At 49.6% G+C, this 13,388-nt stretch overlaps 1 protein-coding gene across 2 annotated transcripts in view; it reads right to left on the bottom strand.

Annotated features, from left to right (window-relative positions):
- KCNIP2 (potassium voltage-gated channel interacting protein 2) overlaps positions 1-12,137 on the bottom strand; it is a 106,507-nt gene extending 94,370 nt beyond the window's left edge. Inside the window, exon 1 of one of the 2 annotated variants that reach the window (XM_082223466.1) lies at positions 11,426-12,137. In XM_082223466.1, the coding sequence (XP_082079592.1) occupies positions 11,426-11,498 (73 nt within the window). In that variant the 5' untranslated portion in view covers positions 11,499-12,137. The remainder of the gene's footprint in view (positions 1-11,425) is intronic. The other variant, XM_082223463.1, reaches the window with a different exon arrangement.
- Between the last annotated feature and the right edge of the window lie 1,251 nt (positions 12,138-13,388).

Genomic DNA, 13,388 nt, shown 5'->3' with positions numbered 1-13,388 from the left:
ATCTATTTAAAGCTCCACAAAGGTTATGTGGGACACTGTTCAAACTCTTTGTGATTAGGATTTCAATAATTTCCTGATAGTCCAGTTCTCTGTATTTCCCAGGTGATCCTAATTTCACCTGGCCTTGGCTTTCCTTGTGCTGACTATCCATTTTCTTTCATAGTATGGGAAGAGACTGTCCGCCCAAACAAGCCCAACTGCTGCCTGCTTTGCAGAACCTCCTGGATGACTACGGATTTGTGTCACTGCCCATTTCCATGAAAGATTTATTCATGCATTTTGCACAATGCCACAATCCCACATGCAACTTTGAAAAAGGATAATAAAGGATGATCTGCATGACTGCCTTGGCAAGCGCAATACCTGCCAGTGGGTGGAGGAAGGAAACCTCAGTGGAGCCCAGAGCAGCCTTTCTGGCACAGGAGAGCTCACTGTTGTGCAAACACAAGATCCTCTCAGAATCTGCAGCATTACAACAGCCGGCTGTGCCGTGTAAAGATGGAGTAAACCCTACAAACCCAGCGCTGTGCAGATGAAGTGCAGACGAGCCCTGAGAAAGAACTGGGGGGGGGACGACCATTAAGGGCAGTAAAGGGGGGTTGTCAGAAAGAGGCACCCATAAGAGGACACAATTCTACAGGTGCATCTATGTCAGGGTTCACCACGCTTTTGTTACAGAGAGCCTCCCCTGAATGAAGAGACAAACGGCTCTGGCCTCTGCAGTTGTAGCTGACAATATGAAGACAAATTAGCCAGCAAAACTCACTTCTGAGTTTTGGCCAGGCAGATCAATGCAGGGAGGGGAACAGGAGGGAAAACCCCTGGCGTGCTTCACTGTAAGACCAGCAAAAATGAGGGAACAGCACTATTGTTGCCTTCCCCCACCTCCAACCACAACATCAGTCAAAACTAGGGCAGAGCGAAGATGCACACACAGAGCGGGTAATGCCTAAGTACAATGCCTAAGATAATGGAGGAGGAGGAGAGCCAAGTCGTCCTTCTTGGCACAGTCAAGATATACCACCAAATGAAAGTGTGCGGCTGAGAGAAGTGAAGAACAGGAAGCAGATGAAGTCTTGGGGGGGGGGGCTGCAACAAAATGTTGCAGTGTGTGGAACGCTCCTATTCCGGATTCAAGCAGCAACCCATACCTTGTTCCAGGATATTCTATCCCTCCACCTCTGTCAATCCTCAATGGGCTGTTTTTTTAATTTCCCCATCCCTTTAGGTTTTTAAAAAATTACTTTTTTGCACTTCTGCAAACATTGCGGCTCCCCCAATGTCTGGTGATACCTTCCTTTTGTGCGTGGATGCTACTGTTTTGGCTACAGAGGAGGAGTTCACTGTTGATATATCATGCTTTTTGTTTCTGCGTGCTCAAAGCAAACCAAATGCATTATGGCAGTGAAGCAACTCACAACATTCCTTACTGTGAATGTCTCACCCAGATTCTTAAAAAGAGAGCTCCAACCCATCTCTGTGTAGAGAATCAGGCAGATAACTGTTAACAGAGACATTGTATGGAATGAAAGTACCTTGTTACCAAATGCCACACTGATAGTGAGAAAACTGGGACTCGCAGCCCAAGACCTTTTAATTTTCTGGTGAGACATATCTGTGCCAAAGGGCAAGAAAGGCCAGACATGATGTCGCAGCAAACAGAGAGCAATATAAACTGCCTGTTTTCAGAAATCACAACATTAACACAATGCCTTTGCACCCTGGTCAGATTTTCTCCAGCTGCACAATACTGACCCTGCCTCCCTTTTCAGCGCTATCCTAAACCCTCGCTCTCAGGCCAATTTTACTTTTGCATCAACTGAGAAATGTACACATTTTGCATTATTTCCATTTTATCCTGGCAAGTAACTCATTTTCTTCCTAGCCTGGAGAGCAGTTAAGCCCTACGCACAATCTGAGCATGAATGGGAGGCGCACTAGCACATTTTGCACATTAAGAGGAGAGGAAGAGCCGGCTGCTTAGCCAATGTGAGACCCCAGCTGGCTATTCTCATCAGGCCAATGGCCCATCTAGTGTAGCAGCTTGTTCTCACCCCAACCAACCAGATGCCCATGGGAAACCAGCCAGTGAACTTTGAGCACAAGAGCACTCTCCCCTCCTGGGGTTTCCAGCAACTTCACTGCTTCACCGTCTTTCGTTCATTAATCACACAAGAACCCTGCAGATAGGCTAGGTAATTATTACTCCCATTTAACAGATGAGAAACAAAAGCCCTGTGTACACCCTCCCATTCACTCTGTGTGCAGAGCACTCCCAATGCAGTGATGTACGGGCAACATGAGCGACAGTCCATACCTATCATGCTGTTTCTCATGAGATACTGTGTTTGGATGTGTCTCCCCACAAACCAGCTTTGATCTGAGTTGAGAAAAGGAGGACCCCGATGCATTTTTAACCGGTAATGTGTACACAGCCTAAGATGGAGAAAGCGCTGCACCACAAGTCACCTAGGACTTAGTTGGGATCATGCCCACCGGCCCTCCCTAGCTTTGTTGGCCCCTTCTAGCTTGTACAATTAAAATGGAATAATCTACCAGATGCAGGCAGTTTTAAACAGCGCAAATTGCCAGTGCCCAGAAAAAGCCAGGAGAAGAAGATTGCATGGCTTGGATCCTGATTTTATATGGCTGTCGTGTTAGGCACCGGTGGTTGGCTCTCCTGCAGATGGATCGTCCTTGAGGTGCTACTGCCTACAGATAATTGCTGATTAGTGGGGATAACAAGGTCCCAAGTTTCCATGTAAACCAAGACGTTAGACCAGGAAGGCCATGGAGTTTATCCAAAATTGTGTCCCGACCCCCTCAAAGCCCCAGAGCCCCTGCTGCGTAGCTTTGTTCCTACAATTCCTAAGAAGGGAGAAAGCCACCAGACCCGGCTGATTAATCACCAGCTTCTCAGTGTAGCAATCTGCCTTAAACCAAAGTGAAAGCACTTTGCTTAATGAAATCACTGCTGATAAAAAGGAAAGCAGGAGGGGGAGAAACTCCAGCCTATCGGAAAAGCTGGGCCAATCTGCCTTGCCTTTCCCCTGTCCCAACCTTCCCCAACGGGTAATCTTCATTTTATTAATCTCATTTTGAGCTCTTAAGAAATAACTCCGCAGGGGTATTAGTATCTTTCAGGGAGCGCATATGCAGGAAAGGACCACCTGGAACCCAGCTGAGTAGCCACATCTCTTAGCAGGTCAGGAATGGTACTTCCCTCTCCTTTGCAACCCAAACCATTCCTACCTTCCATCCTTAGTTTGAGTGATGGCGGGCTAAGAATGATTTTTAATGCTTCCCCCCGTCTAGCCTTTCATTGTTGTTGCATGGATTCTGAGTTTCTGCGACACAGCAGGTGACAGCTCCGCTTGGATATGTCTGCGAACAGGGAGAGCGTGGGGGTGGGCTGCTCCTTCCCAGGAGCCCATAAGCCACACAAGCGCTCATACCTAACTGCCAAGCTCTGATCACCTAATCCATCCATATGGCAAATATGGGGAATCCCAGACTCTTGAGCAGCTGATGCGCTTCACCCACGGGAGGGTGCAATGTTGGCACCAGAACCCCCCACACAGCATCTGCACCTTATTTTCTTTGGAACCATTCCTTGTGCTTCTAGCTGAGCACTTTGGATGTCCTTTACTATGCTCTAAACTCCTTTTATATCTTCCTGATCGCAGTGATGTAGTGTGGGGGGTGCAGGGGGGGCCGGCCGCACCGGGCGCAACATCTGGGGGGGGCGCGCTCACGCTCGCAGCTCTCTGCCCCTACCTGGCTCACGGGTTAGGGGGCGCGAATTACTTGCCTTGCCCCGGGTGCTGACAACCCACGCTACACCCAGGGACGCGGACTTATAAAAAATATTGGGGGGGCCCGGGAAAGCTCGTGAAATGTAAATAAGCTCATGAATATGCAAATAAGCTCATGAATATGCAAATAAAGTGGCGCCGCCCCCTCGTGAGCGTATAGGGGAGAGCGTGCTGCGCCTATCAATCAGCTCCGGAACAGCTGATATGCGGGAAACCTGGGGCTAGAGGCAGGAGCCCCCGCCCCCGGGGATTCCCTAATCTCGCGGGGGACGGCCGGGGCTCTCCGGCTAGGGCGCGCGGCTGGCTGGCTGGCTGGCGAGGGAGCAGGTGGGGAGGAGGCGGGGGACGGCGGCGGCGCTCTGCTGAAGGGCGCCCGAGATTATTGGGGGGGCTGAGCCGCCAAAAAAAATTTTTTGAGGGGGCTCGAGCCCCCTCAAGCCCCATGGAGTCGGCGCCTATGGCTACACCACTGCCTGATCGTCCAAAATGATAACCGCTCAGGAATTCATCCCAAGTGGCTAGATTGATCCAGGCTCTCTGCTTACTTTCGCTTCCCTTCCAGTCCAGTTAGGTGAGATGACTTGCTTGCATCTGAAAGGCAAGGGGGGTGTCTAGCACACAGCCAACAGAGGACAAAGGTTTGGATTTGGCCCTGGCCGAAGGGTCCCTCAGAATTTCCCCCAAAAGAGCCCCCCACCCATCCAAAGGTAGGGAGGAAGAGACCACCTATGTCTGGCCCACTGCTGGAACCTATGAAAAGGAAGGAAGCCAGGCAAGGCTGAGATGTTGCTGAACCATAGACAGCTCTGTGTTAGCAGCTTGCTTCACGAAAGGTTGGGATCAAACTGAGGCCTGTTGTGGCTCTGTCTTCCTCCAGGCTCCACCCCCGTGAAATAACATAAAGAGTATCACAAAGATGACCAAGATCTGGGGTGCTATGGAGTCTGTAAGCACCCAAACATGAACCAGGCACTAAGGAATGTTCCCATCTGGATGGACCAGTATTTGGGAGCTGGATCAGCCCCGTCAGACCACCTCAAACTACCCCAGGACTACCTTTTCTGTTGCTTTTATTATAGCTCCACTATCCTGAGCTGCAGTTCTTTGGTTTTCCTGGCTCCTGCACTAGTGAAGCCCCAGTGGTACCCAAGTGTCACTGTGCATCATGTCCGAAAGCCCCTCTGGATGCTTAGAAATCTTCTTGCCTTCATAATATGATCAGGCTCAAAACTGTAATCCAGTGTTTTCCCCAACCAAGGTCCCTCCAGGTGTTTTCAACTACAGCTTCGGCCAGCATGCCTGTTGTCCAAAACATCTGGAGTGGACCCAGCTGGGAAATGTGACTGCAAGCAGCACACTAATGGAGCACACTAGCACTCCTGTAACAGCCCTAAGACACAAGCAGCATGAAAACCTCATTTTGCACAGGTGATGGCAACAAGAAAATGGTCCATTCTGCTAATTCAGAATTTCTCCCGAGTTGCTGATTAACGTGTGCAGGTTGAAACCCTGCAGCATTTTGCAAAACCAATCCCGTCAATGGGGCTTCACTAGGCAGGCTAAGAAAGACAACGTCTGTCCTTTGTTCTGTCCTTCCAGAATCTGCACCAAACCATCTTTTCAGATGAAATTAAATTAAGCCACAAGTTGGAAAAAAAGAGCCCCAGACAACCCCTTCCAACCCATCTTCAGCTTGGCTGCTGGCACCAGCGCTTTGCCAGTGGCTCCTCAGACCCTCTCCAAAAGCACAGATTTTGGCACACAGGCCCTGTTCACCCTCTGTCCACGTCCTCTTGGAGACAAGCCCAGCTGACTTGGACCAGCCTCTGCTCAGCACCTCAAAATCCCCCACAAGCCATCTGCTTTGTACCACAACAGCAGCCCCCAGGCACTTCGCTGCACACATACACCTGCGCATCACAAAAACCACCACCTCATCTTGACTCAGAGCCAGGTGAAACAGTCACAAATCAGATTCAATTAATCAGCCTAAAACAAGGGAGTTTCCAAGCCAGGAGAGCAAGAGAGAGAGAGAGAGAGAGAGAGAGAGAGAGAGAGAGAGAGACTTAATTAATGCGCACAGCACAGAGAGAAGGGGTGACATGCAGTATATATGGACCCAAACAGCATAAGGTGCAGCATCCCTATAGGGCAAAATACTTGTCCTTGGAAATTTCATGCCACTGGGCTCAGTCTGGTCCAGATCGGCTTTTCTACCCACTTACTCTGAGTAGTCTCCACCATAAAACCAAATGGGTGGTGGTGGGGAGGCTCCTGCATACAGGGGCCAATATGCCCATGGACCTTTGGGGATGAAATTAGCCCGCTCAAGGCAGACATTTACAAGATTTTATGTTAACAAAGACAAACAGGGTGTCAAAATCCAGCAGCAAAATCTATATCAGAGTGTCAGCATAAGCAAAAGAACTCGAAGGGGGTGGGGTAAGATGGGGGGAATGTAAGGGGAGGCACCTCCACACACACACTAATTCTGCCTCATGCACACACCACTTGCAACATAACACACACAATCGTACTCCACCGCACGCATGCACACACATCTTACGTGCTGTTTATGTATACTGTATGCACAACAATCAGATCGCTCATATTCAGGCCAGACAATAAGCTGTTTTCTGTAGAAAAAAGAGGGGAGACCTCAACGTGTGCTATTTGGATAGATAAGAAAAGAATTCTGGCTCATACTGTTGCCTCCTACAGGGCTTAAAGCTCGCTGGTAGCCACACAGCGTATGAAATGCCAAAAGTTGTTAAAATACCATAGCCTCCGTTGTCTTTTCCCCAGGCAGACAAATAGTTGAGGGCGATCATCACACCTCGCTTTCTCCTCCCTCACACTGACAGGACCAGGTTGCCTGCGTGGCCTTACATTTCATGCTGAAAGGGTTTTTAATCACAACCCCTCTGTGGGCTGTAGGGGGATCAGGCCAGATGCTACTTTGCGATCATATACATTAATATGCTTGGCATTCCCCAGTAGGTGGCTTGGAAGAGGCAATATGAGTTACTGCAGTTCTTTACCTGTCACTGTAATGGAGTGAAGTAAATTTATGCCTTGACAGGGTCCCAAAGCACAATGTAGGCTGTTTCTATAGTGATCATTCACCCGCTGCCAAAATGCAGCTGTCTCTGGGGTTGAGCACAACAGCTGTTCTGCGTCAACAACGTGGCAAAGGATTTGCGAGGAGAAGCCTACTGGATGGAGGCTCAGGGGGAAGCAAGGTATGGATGAGGCAAAATGGTGACCAGAAAGTAGGTGCTACCAAGAATGGGAGATCAACTACATCTTTATCCCTGGCAGGTCTGATGTTTTAAAATCATGAACCACCAGAACTTGTGATTAATCTCCAATCGGTATTTCACATTTCTGCCTATTTCACAAGAGGCACCTTGTGAGTTGTGAAATAAATCACAAACAGTGCAGTGTGGTTAGAACCAGTCACAAAGTGTTTGTGGTCCATGCTGGGGGCGTAATGAGGCAAAGCCAGCCAATGGTTTTAGCGGAAATGTAAGGCCGCATGAGCGGGCCACATCTGCCCATAGCATACTCCAACCTTCTTCAACTGGGTATCCTACAGATATTTTGGGCTATGAGTTTCCTCAGTTCCAGTTAGTACAGCTGATGGGATGATCATCGTTGTACAAAACATCTGGAAGACACTTGAGTGGAGAAGACTTTACAAACTGAGTGGGGTGGGAGATAGTGCTTTGCTGCTGTTTATGACTGAAGACGTTTCACATGTATTTACAGTGCTTCAAGAAGCTGCAGGACTCATTTCACCAGAACCATAGTGAGACGAAAGAAATACATGTATGCTGCAGTCAGTGATGCCTCTGTCATATTGCCACCATCTCTTGTTAAATCTACTGGGTAGAATTCAACAAGGTTTTCCTCAGAGCAGACCCACAGAAATTATTGGTCCTGACTTCATTTCAATGGGCCTACTCCAAGTACAACTTGGCCTTGATACGGGTGGCTACAACAGTGGAACAGATCAGAATAACAGCAACAGCAAGGGTCTAATACTTCATTTTCAGGTTCAGATTTGTATGACAGAAGAATGGGCCGTAGCTCAGTGACAGGGCATCTGCTTTGAAGGAAGAAGACCCCAGGTTTAATCCCAAGCATCTCTAGGTAGGATAGGACTGGAAATGTCTCCTATCTGAAACCCCAGAGAGCCACTGCACATCCGTGCAGACAGCACAGAGCTAGACGGGCAAATAGTCCGGCTCATTATAAAGCAGCTTCCTATATTCCTACACTTCTGTGCCCAGAATTCACCCTCTTCCTCACACAAAGCAGCAACTTGTAGCATTTGTGATGGCTTCAGGTGCTTTTTATAGGGTTTTGATTTCCAGGTGGCAATGGTGGAAAGCAATGTGGAAAGCAACCAAACTGGACACCCACTTCTGCAGACACTAAACAGAAGAGTCTAAACTCATGTTCCTCACCCCACTGCAAGGTACTCATCAAGAATTGTGGTGGTGGCAGTGGCATTCTGAAAGTTGCTCAGATCTGCATTACAAACAGTTGCACAGAAATGAGAAGGCTGCTTGTGCACAGTTGCTTTCCAATGTTTCAAGACTACAATTTTAGAATAGCAACCAATGGCTAAGAAATAAGATTGCACTCTATAACTCAGGGGTGCAAAACTGGATACAGCTGATGGGTCAAATCCGTATCCACTGTGGACCAACTTTGGACATTGTATGACAACCTCAAAGTGATAGCTTAACCATTCTGTGGTTTCTTCTAGGAAAGTAAAACCTGCATGACTTGGAGATGAGATTGGACTAAGTAAAGGGTCTAGCCAGATTATTGATTCAAGAATGCTTTCCAACATCCTTTGGAAAAAATAGGGCTGTTGCTGAGTTAGCCAGCAGCAGCACTGAAAGTGTATTGCATTTTTATTGGCATTCCAATAATATCTTGCTCGGTGCCACAGGCACAGTGATGTATGTGAATACAATCCTTGGCCAGAACATCATGATGCTTTTTAGGTACTCTCGAGGCCAAAGTCATTCTGTTCAGGATAGCTAAGGCTGTCAGACACTTCCAGAATGAGGTGTGTCTGGAAGCACTGTGCACACACAGACACCGAGGGCACATCCACACTTGCGCTTGCCCCATGCCTAGAAAGCACAGGACTGAGCAGTTTTCCCCTTGCCTCACTCCTTTCCCAGGGAAAATTCACTCTTTAGCTTTAAATCAGAACAAACTGACATTTGCTGCAATTGAGCACCAAAGAGCGCTAAAGGGAAGGCAATGGGACAAGGAAAAGTGTGGATAAGCCCAGGCACTTTATTTGCCTTCTCACTGTGTGCCAGTTCACACAACCATCCTTAGCATGCTCATCAACACAAGGTAACTTTTTAATGACTTCAGCCTGTTTTGATCAGGCCTAGTGAATTCTCTACACACGACCAACACTGTGCTTCATTACATTCCTAAGGAAACTTTGAAAAGATGGTTCAACCAGGGTATGTCAGGTCACAATGTGGGCTTGCACAGCAGCCCTGACCTGAATCTAGTGAAGCAAACAGACCTGCCTTTTGTCCCCATCACTGCCCCGCATGATGTCTGCAGAGGCACCCTGCAGATAAAGGGACAGTTGCCAGCACAGCACTGTCAGACAAGGAGAACTCAGCCCCCACTGCGCTTTCTTTGCAAGTCTACTGGGAGGTCATATTTTGCTGCACGTTCAGTGCAGGTGACAGTAGCTCTATGTGATCTTCAGCCACATGGTTTGACTAGCTCCATAGCAAGTGTTCTGTTCCCTTCATTTCTTGTTTAGTCTTCTGACTAACTGCCTACCGAGGACACATACAGCAGCTGTGTCTGGGAAGAGACTACAAAGATGGGGATGAATGACTCAAGGGAGTTGGTGACAAGAGGATCTGTGGGGTGGGGGCAAAGAGACAGTTGACCTAAAATGAGGCAGGAAATATGAAGTTGTACCTGAAAACGATGGGGCAGCATAAGTGACTGAGATGGAAGGGACAGGATCTGATCCCAACCTACCAGAAGCAAGTACACCAACTGACTTAAAAGACAAAGCCTATTCATTGGACAAATCCCTTTAAAAACCAAAACATATTGGGTGGTATTCAACTAAGTTGTATTCAGAGTAGACCCACTGAAATCAATTATCTTAACTTAGTGCTGTAATGTTCATTCCTTTGAGTAAAACGGAATTGAATAACCCCCTATTTCCTTTGCAGCAGCTTTATACGTGAAGTTTAGTTCCAAGAGAGAATTCTGTCCAATTGTAAAGGGAAATGAGGAGACAGAGAATGAATCCATGATGACATCCAGAAACAGCAACAACAATGGAGAGGCATTACTCATTTTCACTAGTAATTGTGAAGCAGAGCTCACTTTGGAAAGCACAGATTTCCTGCTTCTAACTGTGTCTCGCTTTCCTTCATATGAAAAGAGCACACGGAAATCTGCCTGCTGAACAGGGTACTGTGAAATCAAGGCTGTTACCTGGACAGCAGAGAATTAGCAGCACAATGCTTGCGTCTCCCCAGCAGGCTCTGCAATCAAAGGTTGCAGCCTGGGAGGCACTCTATTTTTAACTTGATTTTGATTTTAAATCCATATGGACGTGTTAAAGTCACTGGAGAAATGGGAAAGTTGTGTGGGCTTTGAATTCCTACTCAGCTCAAAATATCTCCTTTCATCACATCTCTGCGGGTGAAGAGCCCATTTTGCAGGCACTGAATTGCTTAAATGACATTTAGGGGCAACAGGCGCAGCGAAAATTGGACTACTCTGCTATAGCAGAGGACCCAGTGCCTTTGACAAAAACCAGCACCATGGGGAGCTACAGGCCTCTGGAGGGATTTTACTAGTCCCCTGTGCAAGGGGTTCCTTATCTACTAGGCCCTTTTCCAGGTGTGGGGAAACCACAAAGGCCCCAGGGGGCATGCCTTCCCTTAGTAAGCCAGAAACACCTGAGATGCATCTTGATGCTTTACCTTGGTGTCTGGAGTAGGCAAAGGGAGTTAAATGAACCCCCTTCTGTGTTATCTTCCAGGTGCTCACTTGCCTTTCTCAGGTGGGTCCGTCCATTCACCCAGGTTGCCTTGACTTGGACACGGGAGTTGGGAGAGACTGTTCATCAAGAATTCCCTTTAGTTTTGCAAAGGGGGCACCACACCTAATCCAGGCAGCAAATAGTTCTGATTGTCTGGAGCAAGGTGCATCTCCCAACGCTAAATAAAGAAGACTCATTTCTCCGGCATTCACACACACACACACACACACACACACACACACACACTTCCAGCCAACATGCTCCAGCCAACATGTTCTAGGTAAGCCACGGGGCCAGATTTCAAGGGACGAAGTCGACATCGAGCAAGCGCCCACTTTGGCTAAGTGGAAGTTTGCACAGGGACTGCAGGTCGCCCAAGAGAGTGGCGAGGGCGCACAAAGGGCCATTGGTGCGTGTGTGAAGTTCAGACGGAACATTTTAGACCCGGGACCTCTACCCTGCTCCAGGTAGTTTGCCGCTAGAGGGATGCTACCCTTTCCCGCAGCGCCCCCGAGCCGAGCGCCCTGCCAGCCCGGGAGGAACTCACCGGTTAGTTGGTCGTAAGAACCGTCGAGGTCGCGGGAGTCGGAGAGGCTCTCTTTCCTGTCCTTGCCGCGCATCTTGCGGAGCGGAGACGCCCCGGGGCGCTGGGACGGGACGGGCACCGACTGCGCGCCTCCTCTCGCCTAGCTGTCCTCCTCTCTGGCGCCCGGGATCCAGCTCCTCCCTCCCCTCCCTCCCTCCTTCCCCCCCGGCGCCCTCGGCAGATCCTCCCGGCGGGGCGCGGGGCCGGGGCAAGCGGCGTCCAGCTCCCCGGCAACAGGAGAAGCGAGCGCCCGCTCTCCCCCCTCCTCTTCCTCCGACTGCCTTCTCCACCTCCCCCGCCAGCTTCTGCGCACAGCCGCTTTCCTCCCGTTCACACGGGCGGGCTTCTACACCGAGTTAAGGGAGAAGGAGATTGCCTCCCCTGAGGCGAGCGAGACTCCGCGCCTGGTCCTTCCCGTCTTCTGTACCGCCCCACGCCGAGGGTGGCGCTTCACGCAGGAACTAACACTCTCTTTCCCGGGAGGGGAGGGTGGGGTTTTCTATCGTGCACGCCGGCTGGGAAACTGAGGAGTGAAAAAAAAGTGGGGGGGGGGGGTCAGTTAGACACGTGTCTCCTGAGGCCAGGAGACACGTGCGCCGGTACACAAATACGCGCGCCCGCGTCGCGAGGTCGCTTCCTCGACGCCCTCCCACAGTTGCAGAGCGAAGGCGCGCAGGGAGGCCGCCCCCTCGGGGGCAGACGAGGCGCGCCCCCGCCCACCAGGCCTCGCGCGGAGATCCTGGAGCAGAGCAGCCGCGAGCAAAAGGGGAGAGTTCCAGCCGGGTGCTATGCAAATCAAGCCCGACCACCTGTGCTCGCAGAGGCCGGGGATGGGACCCACCGTTGAGACCATTCCGAAGGCGTCTCCCTGCGCCCAGCGCGCGCTGCGTAGCGCCGCACGTGCGCACGCTTCGCCGACGGCCCTCGCCAGTACAATCCGCTCTAGAAGGCTTTCAGAGGAGCAGGTGGGACTCCGAGGTCTTAGAAGGAACCAGTCCTTGGAGTGGGGTTGCCACTTCCACCTCTCTTAAAAAAACCAAAACAACCTGGCTCCGTTATTATGAAAAAATAATAAGCCCAAGGTGGGAGAGCTTCGCCGGTTGAATTCTGCCTGTTGCATCCTCTAAGAGCGCAGGAGCTTGCCATGTGGCAGGTCCTAAGACCAGCTAGAAAGGCTGTTGGTAGGGATATATGGGACACGCTAACTAAAGGAAGTTCCTCACTGAGGAGGCCCAATAGCCAGATAGCAGGCAGCTGTCAGAGGGCCAGTAGCTAAGCTAAGAGAACACTTGTCCTGGATGGATTTCAGATGTTGGATCAGAGGTATCACAGCATGATGTATTTCATTCCATCAGTGCACTCTGGGTGGATTGCAGCCTGTCCTGGTCCAATACCCATCCACTTGACTAATGAGGACCTTTATAGAGACTGCAGCATGTTTACAGCAAGGGATGGTGGACTGTACTGGCCCAGGGTTGCCACAAAAGAAAATGCATCACAGTGGCCCAGGAATAAGTTGCAGGGCATATCCCGGTAAGTTGGAAATGAGATTTATGCGTGTAACAGCTTCTTGGCTAGATTGCCACATAGCCCATCTCACTCTTGGCTTCTTGGTTGTTCCTTTCGGTAATTCTCATGTTTTTCTTAAAACAAAAAATGCTAGGAAAATTTTGGCTTTTTTAAAAAAAGAGGGCATCTTTCTGTGAAGCCTGGAAATGCAGATAACGCATCTTCTTCACTTTCCTCGACCCACACCATTAATCTTAATTAATGAGTACTGCTCATATTCTGGTCTCTGCTGCACTGCTAAAACGCCAGCCAAATTGATTCCAGCCTTAACCCAGTCTACGATACCATTGTGGAGAAACTGAACTGTTCCATGGTGGCCAACAGGTGGCGTGAGGGAGTCACACCTCTATAGAGT

This window comes from Podarcis vaucheri (assembly GCF_965113315.1).
Source record: "Podarcis vaucheri genome assembly, chromosome: 5".
NCBI lineage: Eukaryota > Metazoa > Chordata > Lepidosauria > Squamata > Lacertidae > Podarcis > Podarcis vaucheri.
This window is presented reverse-complemented; position numbering and strand designations above follow the sequence as displayed.